This window comes from Xenopus laevis, chromosome 8L (genome assembly GCF_017654675.1).
Source record: "Xenopus laevis strain J_2021 chromosome 8L, Xenopus_laevis_v10.1, whole genome shotgun sequence".
Taxonomy (NCBI): domain Eukaryota; kingdom Metazoa; phylum Chordata; class Amphibia; order Anura; family Pipidae; genus Xenopus; species Xenopus laevis.
This window is the reverse complement of record NC_054385.1, coordinates 63971991-63992537: the sequence shown is the minus strand read 5'-3', so window position 1 is coordinate 63992537 and position 20547 is coordinate 63971991. Positions and strand designations below refer to the sequence as shown.

The 20547-nt window shown below is 40.0% G+C and overlaps 1 protein-coding gene and 1 pseudogene across 1 annotated transcript; both read left to right on the top strand.

Annotated features, from left to right (window-relative positions):
- Nucleotides 1-4656: 4656 nt before the first annotated feature.
- On the top strand, nucleotides 4657-10982 carry LOC121397301 (annotated as a pseudogene).
- Nucleotides 10983-13029: 2047 nt separating this feature from the next.
- Nucleotides 13030-19447, top strand: LOC121397300 (myoferlin-like). Its single transcript, XM_041573915.1, is given in 4 exon segments — nucleotides 13030-16634; nucleotides 16636-17122; nucleotides 17124-19134; nucleotides 19137-19447. Coding segments are annotated over 4 exon segments (5724 nt in total). The 5' UTR covers nucleotides 13030-13719.
- The last annotated feature ends 1100 nt before the right edge of the window (nucleotides 19448-20547 follow it).

Here is a 20547-nt window from a genome sequence, read left to right as displayed (position 1 = left end):
AAATGAAGCTTTATATATGTTTCCCCCACACAGAATATAAGAAGTATATACATTTTAGCAACTAGCATACTATGTATGGTAAAAATACATCAATACTGCACTTAACTATATATGGTTAAAATCAAGCATTGAACAGTGTCACATTTCTTTAATTGCTAAAAGCTCTAAACGCCATCTTTAAGGTGTTGCTCTATATTCTCTCTATCTTCTGCTCTGTGAATCACTCATTTTCCTTAAAGTACATGACAAAATTCCAAATTTCGCTGTGAATCCATGGTTGGTGAATACATTTGCTCATCACTACTTCTGGCAATTTCAATGACACTGGAATTATAAGAAAATGCCCTGCACTGTGGATTAAATACATGGTGATTGTGTTCAAAATTGCACTTTGCACACTGTAGCATAATAAGTCAATCACCCCTTTAGCATTTTATTGGCCACACAATCAGCAGTTTGAAATCCCTCCCAAAACTTTCAAAATCAATAGCCTTTATTTCCAAAGTCAGGCAATTATGACTCAGAAATGCCATGTGTCAAAGCAACAACTTCATCTGGGAATGCACATTTGATTTTAAGAAATTGCTGTTGAAAATCATGATTTCAAACCCAAAATCACATAGTGTGCCATAGCCCTAAAACAACAGGCAGAACTCCATTCAAAATTGCCCACTTGAGCATTTCTGATCAGAGGACTACTTTTCAATCATATATTTGCTTCAATCACAGCATTTCCAATACCAGATAGGAAGGAATTGCGTAACCCACGTTATTTTCTGCTTGATGGCAGAGGAGATCAAAATACCCAGCCTGATATTGCCTTATGGCAGGGATTTCAGAATATGAACCAGACAAAACAGAATGAATTATACTTTATCTTAAGAGTTTGTAAATATCTATGACCCTGTTGTTTGTGAAAGGTTGTAAAATTAAAAACAGCACTTTAAAAAGGCAAAATAAACAAATGCATGGTAAACCATATGGATGTAGGCAGGTCCAGTCTGTATAATAGAGTGAGTTAAGACCTTATCTCAGGCAACACTTTAAAGGAATTGTTCAGTGTAAAAATGTAATGTATAAAGGCTGGAGTGACTCGATGTCTAACATAATAGCCAGAACACTACTCCTTGCTTTTCAACTCTCTTGACTTCCACTGACTGGTTACCAGGCAGTAACCAATCAGAGACTTGAGGGGGAGGCACATGGGTCATATCTATTGCTTTTGAATCTGAGCTGAATGTTGAGGATTAATTGCAAACTCACTGAACAGATATGTACCACGTGGCCCCCCTTCAAGTCGCTGACTAGCTCAGTTATTCTGGCTATTATGTTAGACATCCAGTCACTCCAGCCTTTATACATTACATTTTTGGCTAACTAACTATTAGAAACATTTTTTTATTTTGCACAGCCTATCAATTTACACAGTTTTTTCACACTGAACTGTTTCTTTAAGAGTTTGTATTTTTTGAAATTTGGGATTTATTTTTATGTAGAGTGCACTTTCCAAGGGTGCAAAAAAGTTGTTGTATCTTAAAGGCATTCAGTCATAATTTTTATGGTGTAGTTTTTAATTCTAAATTACACTGCTTACATTTCAAATAATTTACTCTACTATATAAAATGTAATTCCTGAACCCAGGCCCAGACGGGCAATCTGTGGGTTCTGGCAAATGCTAGAGGGGCTGCTGTAAGATGCCATAAACAGTCACTATTTAGTGGGCTGGTGGGTGGCTGTTTGGGCCTCTGTGTACTTAAAAAGTCAGGGCCTATTTTGACTCCGAGTCCAGACCTGCCTGAACCAATTAGTGTATTTTTTTTGTTGTAATATTGGTGTGTAGGCAGCTATCTCAGGTCATTTTGCCTGGTCATGTGCTTTCAGAAAAAGCCAGCATTTTAGGATGGAACTGCTTTCTGTCAGACTGTTGCTTCTCAACTCAATGTAACCTAAAGTGTTGCAGTGGGACATGGATTTTAACTATTGAGTGTTGTTCTTAGATCTACCAGGCAGCTGTTATCTTGTGTCAGGGAGATGCTATCTGGTTACCTTCCCATTGTTCTGTTATAAGGCTGCTGGGGGGGGGGGATATCACTCAAATTTTCAGTACAGCTGTAAAGAGTGACTGAAGTTTATCAGAGCGGAAGTCACATGCAGGGCCGGAACTAGGGGTAGGCAGAGTAGGCACGTGCCTAGGGCGCAAAGCTGAGGGGGCGCCAGGCACGTACCTGCTCTGTCGCCTACCCCGTGTCCGGTCCCGTGCTCTCCCCGACTGCCACTGGCTTGCGCTTCTGCCCATGCGCGCTGCAGCGAAATTTCACGGATGCGCGCTGGCAAAAAACAATCGCACATGCGCGCTGGCAAAAAAATTGCGCATGCGCAGTAAAGCGCGCACAGAGCCGGCGCCGTGGCCCGCCAGGTTGCCTAGGGCGCCTGGCCTGGTTGGCCCGGCTCTGGTCACATGACTGGTAATGACTGTGAAATGACTGACAATAAGTCTAGCCCCATGTCAAATTTCAAAATGAAATAAGTTTTCTCTTTTGAAAAATAGATTCAGTGCAGAAGTCTGCTAACAGTTTCCCTTTAAGATATTCCATAAACAAGCAGAGAGAGAGAGAGATGATCAATCGCCAACTTCCCAAAAGAACATTTTCATCCAATCATAATCTGACTTTGGATGTGAGAATATCTTTAAAAAATCTGTATGTCCCTAAGTACTAACTCTATGAATCAATATCAACAAATTTTAGTTCAACTTATGGACACTGCAAGTAACAAATCCTTGATACCTGATGGGACTGTGGACTACCTGAAAGTACAGTTTACAGTCTGCCCAATTTTCTACCTCTTACCCAAAATATACAAACCAGAGCGTACCCCTTTAGGGATATGCATTATTGTGGGTAAACAACTTTCGGAGTTAATTGATTATTTTTTTACAACTTTTGGTATTTAGACTTCTCAGCTATCTTAAAGACAGTTCCCATGTTATTTATTTGATGGATGGATTTCATTGGCATACTTCCTATACATGGATCACTATAGATAAAGCCTCTCTTTACTTGTGTATACCTCATACTTTGGGCCTTAGGGCCATAGCACACCACTTAAATGCACATAGTACCTATTCTCAACCAATGGAAGATTTTATCTTGGAAACTATACAATTGTTATTGACACACAATTTTTTTCTCTTTGAAAATAAGTCCTATGTTCAAATATGTGGTACATCTATGGGGGCCAAATTTGCCCCCTCTTTTGCTAATTTGTATATGGGGTGGGGGGAGGAGAACTTTATTTATCATAATTTTTACCCCTTTCATCAATTTCATCAAGTTCTATGGCTGCTACATAGACAACCTTATTCTAGTATGGTCGGGTATATCAATGATAACAATTTGAATCTTAAATTCACGTATGAGATTTACCCCAAATCAATTGCATTTCTTGGAATTTCTCTTTCGAATGCCAATCAAACCATAGTGACATCTTGTAGAGATTGTACTACTAATACCATTATTAAGGCTTCCTCATCTCATCCCCCACATCTGATTGGTAACATTCCAAATGGCCAATTTTTAATAATTAGATGTCTGTGTTTGAACTACTACTCATATGTGGATATCATATATTTAGCCAGACAAAAGCCTTTGCAAAGCCATGTATACTCCTACGAACACTTTATTTAGTATAAAAATCAGCATTCATGTATTCTGACTTACAGTCCTCAGTATTTTGACATTGTGATTATTATAAAGAGGAATATAGAGACACTAAATACAGATCCCATTTTAGATGGTATTTTATGGAATAGTTGTGTCCAGAAAATCTAGGACACTTAGAAACATTTTATCTCCCAGTATGATTCATACCCATAAAAATCAACTGTTACACACATATTGTTATATATTTAATTTCAGGTCAGAACTGTGGCAAACAATATGTGGGCCATACAGATCAGATTCTAGAACAAAGGGCCCGTGAACTTAACAACAGAAGACATAACACTGAGACCAATGTGGTTAAACACTTCCATATGCGTTCTTCCAATAACACTTTTCTACATGCATGTGAGGGTGTTTTTTTGACCAGAGAGGGGATGATTTAACAAATATATTATTCATCGTGGAAACCAAACTGACTTTGACTTTTGGCTACCAGATTCCCTTTAGGCATGAATAATGAACATGATGTAACTTGTTACTTCTAACTTTACATTGAACCCAAAATCATTTAATTATTAATTATATTTCTCATTAGTTACATTTCCTTTCAATAGTTCCCTAACCATGTATATTTTGTTTGTGTATTTAATATATGCATTGTTTACTAAGTTTTGATTTGCCTTCGTACTCACAACACCAATAATGGTGTCTGTATATTATATTATGTTTGTACATTTTTTATAAAGTTTTTGATATTTTGATTTATTTTCAACATTGAGAGTACCAATATGGCTCTAGCCCTCCCATTGGGGGTTGGCTAACAATGAAGTGATTGTGTTAAAAAAAGGCTTTAGTTCCTTACATTTTTATGCAATCTTTTTGTTCAACCCACTGAATTAAAGCTGAACGTCTGCAGTTCAGCTGCATCCGAATTGTTTCATTTAAAATTCATGTGGTAATGTACAGAACCAAAGTTAGAAAAAAGTTGTCTCTATCCAAATATTTATGGACCTAACTGTAGGTAGTTCATAAAGCACACTGTGATTCAGTATTTTTAAGGCCTATTGTCTATTTTCCCTTTAGATATGCTGTGTGTGTTTGAATTATTCAGTCAATGATCAAGTGTCTGTAAGATACAAAATGCTGTTTGAGTGCTTGCTCTACTACTATACGGTTATTTCAAAAATATGCTGGCTAGATTAGACTCAACTAGACTAGTTTAGACTAGATTCCCAGGCACCTTGGTTGCCATAGTAACAATGGTGACATCATAATACTGCTAAAGCCCAAACACCTGGGTTGCCATAGTAACAATTATGACATCACTTACTGTTAAACACAAACACCTGGGTTGCCGTGGCAACCATTGTGACCTCACAATGGTTGCCATGGCAACCATTGTGACCTCACCATACTGTTAACTCAAAACACCTGGGTTGCCATGGTAACAGCTGTGAGAAACCCAAGTGTAGCCAACTCAGAGATCATTTCATCTGAGACTACTGGCACAGATAGTTACCTCCTAACTACTCTGTACATAGTCTATTCATATTCATTGGATCTTCATCTGATCAACACCATCAGTTGACAAGATGGAGGTCTCCAAGTCTAGAACATTTTTCAAAACTATTACAAAACCATTTCGGATGATAGGGAAGTTATTCAGAAAAAAATCTAAGAAACCAAAGGATTTAGAAGAAACTGAAAAATACGAACCAGTTATAGAAGAAACTCATGAAACTCATGAAGATGCTGAGATTGTAGCGGAAGAAGGAAGAGCTGTAGTGAGTGAAATTGCTAGTGTTCCTAAGCAGCAAACACAACAGCAAACCAACCAGCCAATTTACATACCCACGCAAGTGGAGAAGAAAGAAAATGCTCAAGAATTTAAGATTCAGGTTCGTATAATAGAAGGACGTCGGCTGACTGGAAACAATATCAAGCCAGTTGTAAAGGTTAAAATTGGACACCACACTCAACATACAAGAATATCGTCTGGCAATAATCCTCCTTATAATCAGATGCTGACTTATGACATGCGCCGATCACTTTCAGATCTGCGTATGGAGCCTATAACCATTCAGGCACTTAAGTCTCGTACGTTTAGAGCAGAAAGCCTGATTGGTGAATTTAAGATTGATGCTGGATTCATATATGATGAACCAGGTCACGCCATTATGAGAAAATGGGTTGTCCTGAGTAATCCTAAAGATACAGGCTTATCAATAAGAGGCTATCTAAAGATAAGCCTCTATATTCTTGGAAGAGGAGATCAGCCACCGACTGAAACTACAGGACACCATGAAGATGATGATGTGGAAAACAATCTTCTGTTAACAAGTGGGGTAGCTCGGCAGACTGTAACGTCTGTTGTTAAAATCTACAGAGCTAATGATATTCCCCAGATGGATGATGCTTTTTTGAGAAGCATGAAGGGACTCTTCAGGTCAAATGTTGACAAGAAGAATTTAGCTGATCCCTTTATTGAAGTTGCATTTGCTGGGGAGAAGGTACAGACGAAAATAATTAGGGACAGTTGCAGTCCCATATGGAATCAAGCCATCACTCTGCCTATGAAGATTCCATCAATGTGCGACAATGTTAGGCTTAGAGTGTATGACTGGGACAGAGCAAACAAGAACGACATAGTGGGAACAGCCAACTTGGCCCTGTCCAAACTTTATTTACCAGCTACTGGTTTAGAAGGAACTAGGTTAAATGAAGGCTTTTTACCCACCTTTGGACCAAGCTATATAAACCTGTATGGAAGTCCAAGGGAGTTCAAACGCTATGCCAACCACTATGATGAACTGAATTATGGAAAGGGAGAAGGTATCGCTTATCGAGGAAGAATCTTAGTGGAACTTACTTCTCAGTTGGATGACTCCGCAAAGAAGATTGAAGACATCTCTCAGCAGGATGTTCTTACTGTAGAGAAATACCAGTTCAAGCGGAAATACAGCCTGTGCGCAGTATTCCATTCCGCTACTATGCTGCAAGATGCCACGGAAGCCATACAGTTTGAAGTGAGCATTGGCAATTATGGCAACAAATTTGACAGCACATGTAAGGCACTGCCATCAACAACACAATATAGACAACCTCTATTTGATGGCAACTTCTACCATTACCTACCATGGTATGCCTCAAAACCTGTAGTGGCGATAACACCTTATTGGGAAGATATAAGCCACCGTCTGGACGCAGTGAATATTCTTACTGCACTGACAGATCGACTGCAAACTGGCTTATCTTCCTTGAAATTGGCCCTACAAACAACTCAGAAGACAGAAGTGGTTTCAATATGGCAGAGTTTATTAGACCAGCTTATTGAAGATACTAGGAAACCACTGCCTTCTATGGAAGGAAAGATTAATTTTAATGAGTTAGATGTGCATCGGCAAAAACTTCGCATGTCTGCCCTAACCCACATCAGGGAAGCAGCTACTAGAATAAGAAGGGAAGTAACTGATGTAAAGTCAGCTCTACCTATGATTGAGGAATGGATAGACAGATTGCAACAGCTGTCTGAAGAGCCACAAAACAGTATGCCAGACATCATCATCTGGATGATAAAGGCAGAAAAGAGAGTGGCATACACCCGTATCCCTGCCCATCAGATCCTCTTCTCCAAGACTGGTGAAGAGGCATGTGGCAAATTCTGTGGAAAGATACAATCAATATTTCTTAAGTTCCCTCTGGACAAGGGCGAAGGCAGGCATGTTCCAGTTCAGTTGCGTGTGAGCCTCTGGCTGGGATTGTCTGAAGCAGAGAATGAATGTAACAAATCCATGCAAGGGACTTTTAGTGTTCATGCAGAAATGTATGAAAATCAGTCACGGTTATCAGGTAAATGGAGCTCCATGTTCCTGCTAAACCACCACAAATTCTCTGATGCCACCGGCACAGTGAAGCTAAAAAAGAAAAGCTTTGTGGTTCCCGAAGGCTGGAAATGGGAAAGCGATTGGCAGGTCGACAATGAAAGGAGCTTACCACATGAAGATTATAACGGGCACCAAGAAATTACGGATGAAGTGTTTGAGCATGAGAAGCGGCTTTCAAATGGAAAATGGCAAATGCCAAAAGAAGCATACACTAATGCTACTGGTGAAATATTATCTTCACCAGATAAGATTGACTGCCCTCATGGATGGATGTGGGATGATGATACGTGGAAATGTGAAGTTAACCGGGCTGTGGATGAAAATGGTTGGGAATATGGAATGGCTTCCTCTCCCAATAACCAGCCACAGCACTGGGTTTCCTCAGAGAAGACATATCATACCCACCGACGCCGAAGACTGGTGCGCAGGAGATCTAAAGTCTCTACTCCCAAAGAGGAAGTTATGCCTCCAAAGAAGGACAAAGGATGGGAGTAATGCTGCAGTGTCAGGGTGGCGATTTCATAGGAACAAATGTAGCACTGACACTTTCCGTCGAAGGCGCTGGATAAGAAATTTGGTCTCTTGTGGTGAAGCATCTTCCATATTTAACCTGGAAGGCAATCTTGTGCATGGAAATGAACAGAAAAAAGACCAAATAGACAAGCCAAGAGACTTTTACAGGGAGCATGTTCCGTTTGTTTCCTGTACATATGACAAAGCTTACACGTACCATCTTAGATGTTACCTGTATCAGGCTCGTGGTCTCACGCCAATGGACAGAGACAGCTTTTCAGATCCATATGCTCATGTCTCTTTCCTTTACCAAAGCAAGAGGACAGAAATAATTAACTGTACCCTCAATCCAACGTGGGACCAAACACTTGTCTTTAGTGACATTGAAATCTGTGGAGAGCCCCGTGAAACAGAACAGAATCCCCCTAGCATTGTTATTGAACTATATGACAGGGACCCAGGGGGAGAAGACGATTTCCTTGGCCGAAGCTTATTTTTTCCAATGGTGAAGCTGGACCCAAATGTAAGTGACACGCCAAAACTTTTCTGGTGTCCAGTTACAATGGGGAAAAGACACTGTGGTGACATCCTTGTGGCCGCAGAACTTTTACTTCAAGAAAACGATAGATGCATTATCCCTGTTCTTCCATCAGAGAGGGCACCAAATATTTATATGGTGCCAGAAGGAATTCGGCCTGTGCTACAGCTAACTGGCGTTGAGATACTTACTTGGGGCCTACGAAATATAAGTCATTTGGAATCTGTAAGATCGGCAACTCTTATTGTAGAATGTGGTGGAGAAATGGTTGAAGCTGCAATAAGTGGAATATTGGGAAGGAATCCAAACTTCCAGAGTGCAGTTCTCTCCATGAAAGTGTATTTACCACAAGAAGAAATATATACTCCACCCATTGTTATAAAAGTTATAGCCAACAAGCGTTTTGGAAGGAAAGAAGTTGTAGGGCAATGTACTTTTGAGCAGCTGGAAGAATTCCACTGTGATCCCTACAGCATGAATCAAGACAATCCTCCAGACCTTAGAGTTGCACCTATCACTACATGGCCCGATGTTGTGATAGACATGGAAGGTGCAGAAGAAACTCTACTAGCTATAGAGGAGGAAGATGATGTCGATTGGTGGGCAAAGTACTTTGCCTCTAAAGGAGAACACGACAAGTCTGGCCTGTACAATCAGAGGAAATATGATACCTTAAAAGTGTACGACTGTGAGTTAGAGAGAGTCCCAGAGTTCCTCGGACTTACAGATTTCTGTCAAACATTCAAGCTATACACAGGGAAGGCTACATATGATGACGAGCCAACTGTTGCAGGAGAGTTTAAGGGATCTTTCTGTATGTACCGAATCCCAGAGGATCCAGATGCCCCCACTTCCTCCACAGCACTTCCGTGAGTTGCCTGATAATGGGCCTCAGGAGTGCATTGTACGAGTATACATAGTGAGAGGCATAGACCTGCAGCCAAAGGATAACAATGGATTGTGTGATCCCTATATAAACTGACCTTGAAAAAGAATGTGGTTACAGACCAGGAGAACTACGTACCCAACACATTAAATCCAGTGTTTGGAAGAATGTACGAATTGAGCTGTATTATACCACAAGACAAAGACCTGAAAATCTCCGTTTACGACTATGATGCGCTAATCGGGAGATGACAAAGTTGGTGAAACAATCATCGACCTTGAAAACAGGCTCCTTCGCGATTTAGAAGCCATTGCGGAGTACCAGAAACCTACTGCATATCTGGAGTAAATCAGTGGCGAGATCAGCTGAAGCCATCTGAAATCCTACAGAACCTGGCCAGATGTCGAGCAATACCGCCTCCTGTCTATGAAGATGAAGGGAAAACACTGATATTTTCAGGGTCGCGGTATACTTGGGCGAGTATTGAAAAAGCTCATGAATTTCTTGGCCAGCAAGTGAATGCCTTGCTCTACAAGCTCTTCGTAATCAGGGAATCGTTCCAGAACATGTTGAGAAGAGGACATTGTACAATGCTTGCCAACCTGACATTCCACAAGGAAGAGTGGAAATGTGGGTGGATATTTTCCCAAGAAGCTTAGGACCTCCGGGACCTGCTGTCAATATCACCCCTCGCAAACCTAACAATATGTTCTACGCGTGATTGTCTGGAACACCAAAGATGTCATCCTTGATGATGTAAACATCTTTGGAGAGAAAATGAGCGACATTTATGTTAAAGGGTGGCTCCTTGGCAAGGAAGACGATAAACAGAGAACAGATGTACATTACAGATCTCTGGATGGAGAAGGCAACTTTAACTGGCGATTTGTCTTCCCATTTGATTACCTCCCAACAGAACAACAGTGCATCATTTCTAAAAAGGAACATGTATGGAGTCCTCGATGCAACAGAGATAAAGCTGCCACCCAGACTTGTTGTTCAGATATGGGATAATGATAAGTTTTCCAGAGATGACTACATAGGATGCATTGAGCTGGATTTAAACAATGTTATTATGCCAGCAACAGAACCAAACCAGTGTTCACTGAAGTTAATGGACAAGCCACAGATGGTTTCTTTGTTTAAAAAGAAATCCATGAAAGGATGGTGGCCATGCTATATAGAAACCGATGAACAATACAATTTAACAGGCAAGGTTGAACTGACATTAGAGGTCCTTACTGAAAAAGAAGCAGAGGAAAGACCAGCTGGAAAGGGGAGAGACCCCCCGAATACAAATCCAACTCTGAGTAAACCAATCCGTCCAGAAACTTCATATCTTTGGTTCCAGAACATATTTAAAGCGCTTAAATTTACTGGATGGCGCAACATCAGCAAATTATTCAAGCATAGAGAGTTTGTGATTGCTGCAGTCATTGTGTTCTTTGTACTTTTCACTCTCTTCTTCTTGAGATATATCATGCCTCTGATTCTCTAGTCAAACACTGAGTGAAACTGATATGGATAAAAAAATGGTATGTGGAAGAAGAAGCATGAGAAAGAAAGAAAGAAAGAAAGAAAGAAAGAAAGAAAGAAAGAAAGAAAGAAAGAAAGAAAGAAAGAAAGAACTTGATACCAACAAATAATGCTAAATTTTAGAAGAACAAGAACTAATATACAGTATGTGGTTTAGGGTGGGCGGTGGGCCAAACCACATCAAAGGAACAAACCATCTTAATGCTAAATAAGAAAGAAAGAACTTGATACCAAGAAATAAAGATGAATTTTAGAAGAACAAGAACTAATATACAGTATGTGGTTTAGGGTGGGCGGTGGGCCAAACCACATGAAAGGAACAAACCATCTTAATGTTAAATAAGAATGAAAAAACTTGATACCAAGAAATAAAGCTGAATTTTAGAAGAACAAGAACTAATATACAGTATGGAAGGAAGGAAGGAAGGAAGGAAGGAAGGAAGGAAGGAAAGAAAGAAAGAAAGAAAGAAGAAAGAAAGAAAGAAAGAAAGAAGAAAGAAGAAAGAAAGAAAGAAAGAAAGAAAGAAAGAAAGAAAGAAGAAAGAAAGAAAGAAAGAAAGAAAGAAAGAAAGAAACCATCTTAATGCTAAATAAATTTTAAAAAAATAAAATAAAAAAAAGATGTAAGGAGTCATTTACTATTACTATCAACACTAAAGATGAACTACAACTCCCTTGGAGACTCAGGCCTACTCAGCGTCGAAATATATCAAAAATGCCAACCACACTGAATAAATACTATTTTCCCAAAGGTCCCGAGTATCTCAGCATAACGATTAACTATGTGCAACAACAATTATAAAAAAATCTTATACATTTTATTTACACTCCACTAAGGCTAAAATACCCTATCCCATAACAACAAACAAACATAGCACAGTATTTGGAGGCACCTGAGGTGAATAATATATCATGTACTTATAGGTGTTTGATTCCTACTGCTGAGATACTCGGGACATACGGGAAAATAGTTTTTATTCTGCCTGGTTGTCATTTACTGTTACCAGGCCCAGACTGGCAATCTGTGAGTTCTGGCAACTGCCAGAGGTGCTGCTATAAGGTGCCATAGAAGTCAGTATTTAGTGGGCTGGTGGGGCTGTTTGGGCCTCTGTGTTGGCTGATCGGGCCTCTGTGTACCTGAAATGCCAGGCCCTATTTTGAGTCCATACATAGTATTACATAGGTCTACATATTAGACAAATTTTCCTCCCAAACCACAAAAGAAACATCTGAGATAAAACCACCAATCAACTGTAACCCACGTAATGCGAAATATTTAATTTCATGTCAGAACTGTGGCAAACAATATGTGGGCCACACAGGTCAGACTCTAAAAGAAAGGGCCTGTGAACATATCAACAACAGAAGACATAACACTGAGACCAATGTAGTTAAACACTTCCATATGCGTTCTTCCAATAACACTTTTCTACATGCATGTGAGGGTGTTTCAGGACCAGAGAGGGGATGATTTAACAAAAATATTATTCATTGTGGAAACCAAACTGACTTTGACTTTTGGCTACCAGATTCCCTTTAGGCATGAATAATGAACATGATGTAACTTGTTACTTCTAACTTTACATTGAACCCAAAATCATTTAATTATTAATTATATTTCTCATTAGTTACATTTCCTTTCAATCGTTCCCTAACGATGTATATTTTGTTTGTGTATTTAATATATGCATTGTTTACTAAGTTTTGATTTGCCTTCGTACTGACAACACCAATAATGGTGTCTGTATATTATATTATGTTTGTACATTTTTTAGAAAGTTTTTGATATTTTGATTTATTTTCAACATTGAGAGTACCAATATGGCTCTAGCCCTCCCATTGGGGGTTGGCTAACAATGAAGTGATTGTGCTAAAAAAAAGGCTTTAGTTCCTTACATTTTTATGCAATCTTTTTGTTCAACCCACTGAATTAAAGCTGAAAGTCTGCAGTTCAGCTGCATCCGAATTGTTTCATTTAAAATTCATTGTGGAAATGTACAGAACCAAAGTTAGAAAAAAGTTGTCTCTGTCCAAATATTTATGGACCTAACTGTAGGGTAGTTCATAACGCACACTGTGATAGACTTCAGTATTTTTAAGGCCTATTGTCTCTTTTCCCTTTAGATATGCTGTGTGTGTTTGAATTATTCAGTCAATGATCAAGTGTCTGTAAGATACAAAATGCGTAATGTGGTGTCCTTATGTATCTAACAAACAACAATCCTTTTTACATGTCTGTCTGGAAGATTGCTGTTTGAGTGCTTGCTCTACTACTATACGGTTATTTCAAAAATATGCTGGCTAGATTAGACTCAACTAGACTAGTTTAGACTAGATTCCCAGGCACCTTGGTTGCCATAGTAACAATGGTGACATCATAATACTGCTAAAGCCCAAACACCTGGGTTGCCATAGTAACAATTATGACATCACTTACTGTTAAACACAAACACCTGGGTTGCCGTGGCAACCATTGTGACCTCACAATGGTTGCCATGGCAACCATTGTGACCTCACCATACTGTTAACTCAAAACACCTGGGTTGCCATGGTAACAGCTGTGAGAAACCCAAGTGTAGCCAACTCAGAGATCATTTCATCTGAGACTACTGGCACAGATAGTTACCTCCTAACTACTCTGTACATAGTCTATTCATATTCATTGGATCTTCATCTGATCAACACCATCAGTTGACAAGATGGAGGTCTCCAAGTCTAGAACATTTTTCAAAACTATTACAAAACCATTTCGGATGATAGGGAAGTTATTCAGAAAAAAATCTAAGAAACCAAAGGATTTAGAAGAAACTGAAAAATACGAACCAGTTATAGAAGAAACTCATGAAACTCATGAAGATGCTGAGATTGTAGCGGAAGAAGGAAGAGCTGTAGTGAGTGAAATTGCTAGTGTTCCTAAGCAGCAAACACAACAGCAAACCAACCAGCCAATTTACATACCCACGCAAGTGGAGAAGAAAGAAAATGCTCAAGAATTTAAGATTCAGGTTCGTATAATAGAAGGACGTCGGCTGACTGGAAACAATATCAAGCCAGTTGTAAAGGTTAAAATTGGACACCACACTCAACATACAAGAATATCGTCTGGCAATAATCCTCCTTATAATCAGATGCTGACTTATGACATGCGCCGATCACTTTCAGATCTGCGTATGGAGCCTATAACCATTCAGGCACTTAAGTCTCGTACGTTTAGAGCAGAAAGCCTGATTGGTGAATTTAAGATTGATGCTGGATTCATATATGATGAACCAGGTCACGCCATTATGAGAAAATGGGTTGTCCTGAGTAATCCTAAAGATACAGGCTTATCAATAAGAGGCTATCTAAAGATAAGCCTCTATATTCTTGGAAGAGGAGATCAGCCACCGACTGAAACTACAGGACACCATGAAGATGATGATGTGGAAAACAATCTTCTGTTAACAAGTGGGGTAGCTCGGCAGACTGTAACGTCTGTTGTTAAAATCTACAGAGCTAATGATATTCCCCAGATGGATGATGCTTTTTTGAGAAGCATGAAGGGACTCTTCAGGTCAAATGTTGACAAGAAGAATTTAGCTGATCCCTTTATTGAAGTTGCATTTGCTGGGGAGAAGGTACAGACGAAAATAATTAGGGACAGTTGCAGTCCCATATGGAATCAAGCCATCACTCTGCCTATGAAGATTCCATCAATGTGCGACAATGTTAGGCTTAGAGTGTATGACTGGGACAGAGCAAACAAGAACGACATAGTGGGAACAGCCAACTTGGCCCTGTCCAAACTTTATTTACCAGCTACTGGTTTAGAAGGAACTAGGTTAAATGAAGGCTTTTTACCCACCTTTGGACCAAGCTATATAAACCTGTATGGAAGTCCAAGGGAGTTCAAACGCTATGCCAACCACTATGATGAACTGAATTATGGAAAGGGAGAAGGTATCGCTTATCGAGGAAGAATCTTAGTGGAACTTACTTCTCAGTTGGATGACTCCGCAAAGAAGATTGAAGACATCTCTCAGCAGGATGTTCTTACTGTAGAGAAATACCAGTTCAAGCGGAAATACAGCCTGTGCGCAGTATTCCATTCCGCTACTATGCTGCAAGATGCCACGGAAGCCATACAGTTTGAAGTGAGCATTGGCAATTATGGCAACAAATTTGACAGCACATGTAAGGCACTGCCATCAACAACACAATATAGACAACCTCTATTTGATGGCAACTTCTACCATTACCTACCATGGTATGCCTCAAAACCTGTAGTGGCGATAACACCTTATTGGGAAGATATAAGCCACCGTCTGGACGCAGTGAATATTCTTACTGCACTGACAGATCGACTGCAAACTGGCTTATCTTCCTTGAAATTGGCCCTACAAACAACTCAGAAGACAGAAGTGGTTTCAATATGGCAGAGTTTATTAGACCAGCTTATTGAAGATACTAGGAAACCACTGCCTTCTATGGAAGGAAAGATTAATTTTAATGAGTTAGATGTGCATCGGCAAAAACTTCGCATGTCTGCCCTAACCCACATCAGGGAAGCAGCTACTAGAATAAGAAGGGAAGTAACTGATGTAAAGTCAGCTCTACCTATGATTGAGGAATGGATAGACAGATTGCAACAGCTGTCTGAAGAGCCACAAAACAGTATGCCAGACATCATCATCTGGATGATAAAGGCAGAAAAGAGAGTGGCATACACCCGTATCCCTGCCCATCAGATCCTCTTCTCCAAGACTGGTGAAGAGGCATGTGGCAAATTCTGTGGAAAGATACAATCAATATTTCTTAAGTTCCCTCTGGACAAGGGCGAAGGCAGGCATGTTCCAGTTCAGTTGCGTGTGAGCCTCTGGCTGGGATTGTCTGAAGCAGAGAATGAATGTAACAAATCCATGCAAGGGACTTTTAGTGTTCATGCAGAAATGTATGAAAATCAGTCACGGTTATCAGGTAAATGGAGCTCCATGTTCCTGCTAAACCACCACAAATTCTCTGATGCCACCGGCACAGTGAAGCTAAAAAAGAAAAGCTTTGTGGTTCCCGAAGGCTGGAAATGGGAAAGCGATTGGCAGGTCGACAATGAAAGGAGCTTACCACATGAAGATTATAACGGGCACCAAGAAATTACGGATGAAGTGTTTGAGCATGAGAAGCGGCTTTCAAATGGAAAATGGCAAATGCCAAAAGAAGCATACACTAATGCTACTGGTGAAATATTATCTTCACCAGATAAGATTGACTGCCCTCATGGATGGATGTGGGATGATGATACGTGGAAATGTGAAGTTAACCGGGCTGTGGATGAAAATGGTTGGGAATATGGAATGGCTTCCTCTCCCAATAACCAGCCACAGCACTGGGTTTCCTCAGAGAAGACATATCATACCCACCGACGCCGAAGACTGGTGCGCAGGAGATCTAAAGTCTCTACTCCCAAAGAGGAAGTTATGCCTCCAAAGAAGGACAAAGGATGGGAGTATGCTGCAGTGTCAGGGTGGCGATTTCATAGGAACAAATGTAGCACTGACACTTTCCGTCGAAGGCGCTGGATAAGAAATTTGGTCTCTTGTGGTGAAGCATCTTCCATATTTAACCTGGAAGGCAATCTTGTGCATGGAAATGAACAGAAAAAAAGACCAAATAGACAAGCCAAGAGACTTTTACAGGGAGCATGTTCCGTTTGTTTCCTGTACATATGACAAAGCTTACACGTACCATCTTAGATGTTACCTGTATCAGGCTCGTGGTCTCACGCCAATGGACAGAGACAGCTTTTCAGATCCATATGCTCATGTCTCTTTCCTTTACCAAAGCAAGAGGACAGAAATAATTAACTGTACCCTCAATCCAACGTGGGACCAAACACTTGTCTTTAGTGACATTGAAATCTGTGGAGAGCCCCGTGAAACAGAACAGAATCCCCCTAGCATTGTTATTGAACTATATGACAGGGACCCAGGGGGAGAAGACGATTTCCTTGGCCGAAGCTTATTTTTTCCAATGGTGAAGCTGGACCCAAATGTAAGTGACACGCCAAAACTTTTCTGGTGTCCAGTTACAATGGGGAAAAGACACTGTGGTGACATCCTTGTGGCCCGCAGAACTTTTACTTCAAGAAAACGATGGATGCATTATCCCTGTTCTTCCATCAGAGAGGGCACCAAATATTTATATGGTGCCAGAAGGAATTCGGCCTGTGCTACAGCTAACTGGCGTTGAGATACTTACTTGGGGCCTACGAAATATAAGTCATTTGGAATCTGTAAGATCGGCAACTCTTATTGTAGAATGTGGTGGAGAAATGGTTGAAGCTGCAATAAGTGGAATATTGGGAAGGAATCCAAACTTCCAGAGTGCAGTTCTCTCCATGAAAGTGTATTTACCACAAGAAGAAATATATACTCCACCCATTGTTATAAAAGTTATAGCCAACAAGCGTTTTGGAAGGAAAGAAGTTGTAGGGCAATGTACTTTTGAGCAGCTGGAAGAATTCCACTGTGATCCCTACAGCATGAATCAAGACAATCCTCCAGACCTTAGAGTTGCACCTATCACTACATGGCCCGATGTTGTGATAGACATGGAAGGTGCAGAAGAAACTCTACTAGCTATAGAGGAGGAAGATGATGTCGATTGGTGGGCAAAGTACTTTGCCTCTAAAGGAGAACACGACAAGTCTGGCCTGTACAATCAGAGGAAATATGATACCTTAAAAGTGTACGACTGTGAGTTAGAGAGAGTCCCAGAGTTCCTCGGACTTACAGATTTCTGTCAAACATTCAAGCTATACACAGGGAAGGCTACATATGATGACGAGCCAACTGTTGCAGGAGAGTTTAAGGGATCTTTCTGTATGTACCGAATCCCAGAGGATCCAGATGCCCCACTTCCTCCACAGCACTTCCGTGAGTTGCCTGATAATGGGCCTCAGGAGTGCATTGTACGAGTATACATAGTGAGAGGCATAGACCTGCAGCCAAAGGATAACAATGGATTGTGTGATCCCTATATAAAACTGACCTTGAAAAAGAATGTGGTTACAGACCAGGAGAACTACGTACCCAACACATTAAATCCAGTGTTTGGAAGAATGTACGAATTGAGCTGTATTATACCACAAGACAAAGACCTGAAAATCTCCGTTTACGACTATGATGCGCTATCGGGAGATGACAAAGTTGGTGAAACAATCATCGACCTTGAAAACAGGCTCCTTTCGCGATTTAGAAGCCATTGCGGAGTACCAGAAACCTACTGCATATCTGGAGTAAATCAGTGGCGAGATCAGCTGAAGCCATCTGAAATCCTACAGAACCTGGCCAGATGTCGAGCAATACCGCCTCCTGTCTATGAAGATGAAGGGAAAACACTGATATTTTCAGGGTCGCGGTATACTTGGGCGAGTATTGAAAAAGCTCATGAATTTCTTGGACCAGCAAGTGAATGCCTTGCTCTACAAGCTCTTCGTAATCAGGGAATCGTTCCAGAACATGTTGAGAAGAGGACATTGTACAATGCTTGCCAACCTGACATTCCACAAGGAAGAGTGGAAATGTGGGTGGATATTTTCCCAAGAAGCTTAGGACCTCCGGGACCTGCTGTCAATATCACCCCTCGCAAACCTAAACAATATGTTCTACGCGTGATTGTCTGGAACACCAAAGATGTCATCCTTGATGATGTAAACATCTTTGGAGAGAAAATGAGCGACATTTATGTTAAAGGGTGGCTCCTTGGCAAGGAAGACGATAAACAGAGAACAGATGTACATTACAGATCTCTGGATGGAGAAGGCAACTTTAACTGGCGATTTGTCTTCCCATTTGATTACCTCCCAACAGAACAACAGTGCATCATTTCTAAAAAGGAACATGTATGGAGTCTCGATGCAACAGAGATAAAGCTGCCACCCAGACTTGTTGTTCAGATATGGGATAATGATAAGTTTTCCAGAGATGACTACATAGGATGCATTGAGCTGGATTTAAACAATGTTATTATGCCAGCAACAGAACCAAACCAGTGTTCACTGAAGTTAATGGACAAGCCACAGATGGTTTCTTTGTTTAAAAAGAAATCCATGAAAGGATGGTGGCCATGCTATATAGAACCGATGAACAATACAATTTAACAGGCAAGGTTGAACTGACATTAGAGGTCCTTACTGAAAAAGAAGCAGAGGAAAGACCAGCTGGAAAGGGGAGAGACCCCCCGAATACAAATCCAACTCTGAGTAAACCAATCCGTCCAGAAACTTCATATCTTTGGTTCCAGAACATATTTAAAGCGCTTAAATTTACTGGATGGCGCAACATCAGCAAATTATTCAAGCATAGAGAGTTTGTGATTGCTGCAGTCATTGTGTTCTTTGTACTTTTCACTCTCTTCTTCTTGAGATATATCATGCCTCTGATTCTCTAGTCAAACACTGAGTGAAACTGATATGGATAAAAAAATGGTATGTGGAAGAAGAAGCATGAGAAAGAAAGAAAGAAAGAAAGAAAGAAAGAAAGAAAGAAAGAAAGAAAGAAAGAAAGAAAGAAAGAACTTGATACCAACAAATAAAATTTTATAAGAACTAATATACAGTATGTGGTTTAGGGTGGGCGGTGGGCCAAACCACATCAAAGGAACAAACCATCTTAATGCTAAATAAGAAAGAAAGAATTTGATACCAAGAAATAAAGCTGAATTTTAGAAGAACAAGAAGTAATATACAGTATGGAAGGAAGGAAGGAAAGAAAGAAAGAAAGAAAGAAAGAAAGAAAGAAAGAAAGAAAGAAAGAAAGAAAGAAAGAAAGAAAGAAAGAAAGAAAGAAAGAAAGAACTTGATACCAAGAAATAAAGATGAATTTTAGAAGAACAAGAACTAATATACAGTATGTGGTTTAGGGTGGGCGGTGGGCCAAACCACATGAAAGGAACAAACCATCTTAATGTTAAATAAGAATGAAAAAACTTGATACCAAGAAATAAAGCTGAATTTTAGAAGAACAAGAACTAATATACAGTATGGAAGGAAGGAAGGAAAGAAAGAAAGAAAGAAAGAAAGAAAGAAAGAAAGAAAGAAAGAAAGAAAGAAAGAAAGAAAGAAACCATCTTAATGCTAAATAAATTTAAAAAATAAAAAAATTAAAAAAAAGATGTAAGGAGTCATTTACTATTAGTATCAACACTAAAGATGAACTACAACTCCCTTGGAGACTCAGGCCTACTCAGTGTCTAAACATATCAAAAATGCCAACCACACAGACTAAATACTATTTTCCAAAAGGTCCAGAGTATCTCAGCATAACGATTAACTATGTACAACAACAATTATAAAGGGTAAAATACCCTATCCCATAAAAACATACAAACATAGCACAGAATTTGGAAGCACCCGAGGTGAATAATATATCATGTACTTATAGGTGTTTGATTCCCACTGCTGAGATACTCGGGACATACGGGATAGTTTTTATTCTGCGTGGTTGTCATTTACTGTTACCAGGCCCGGCAATCTGTGAGTTCTGGCAAAT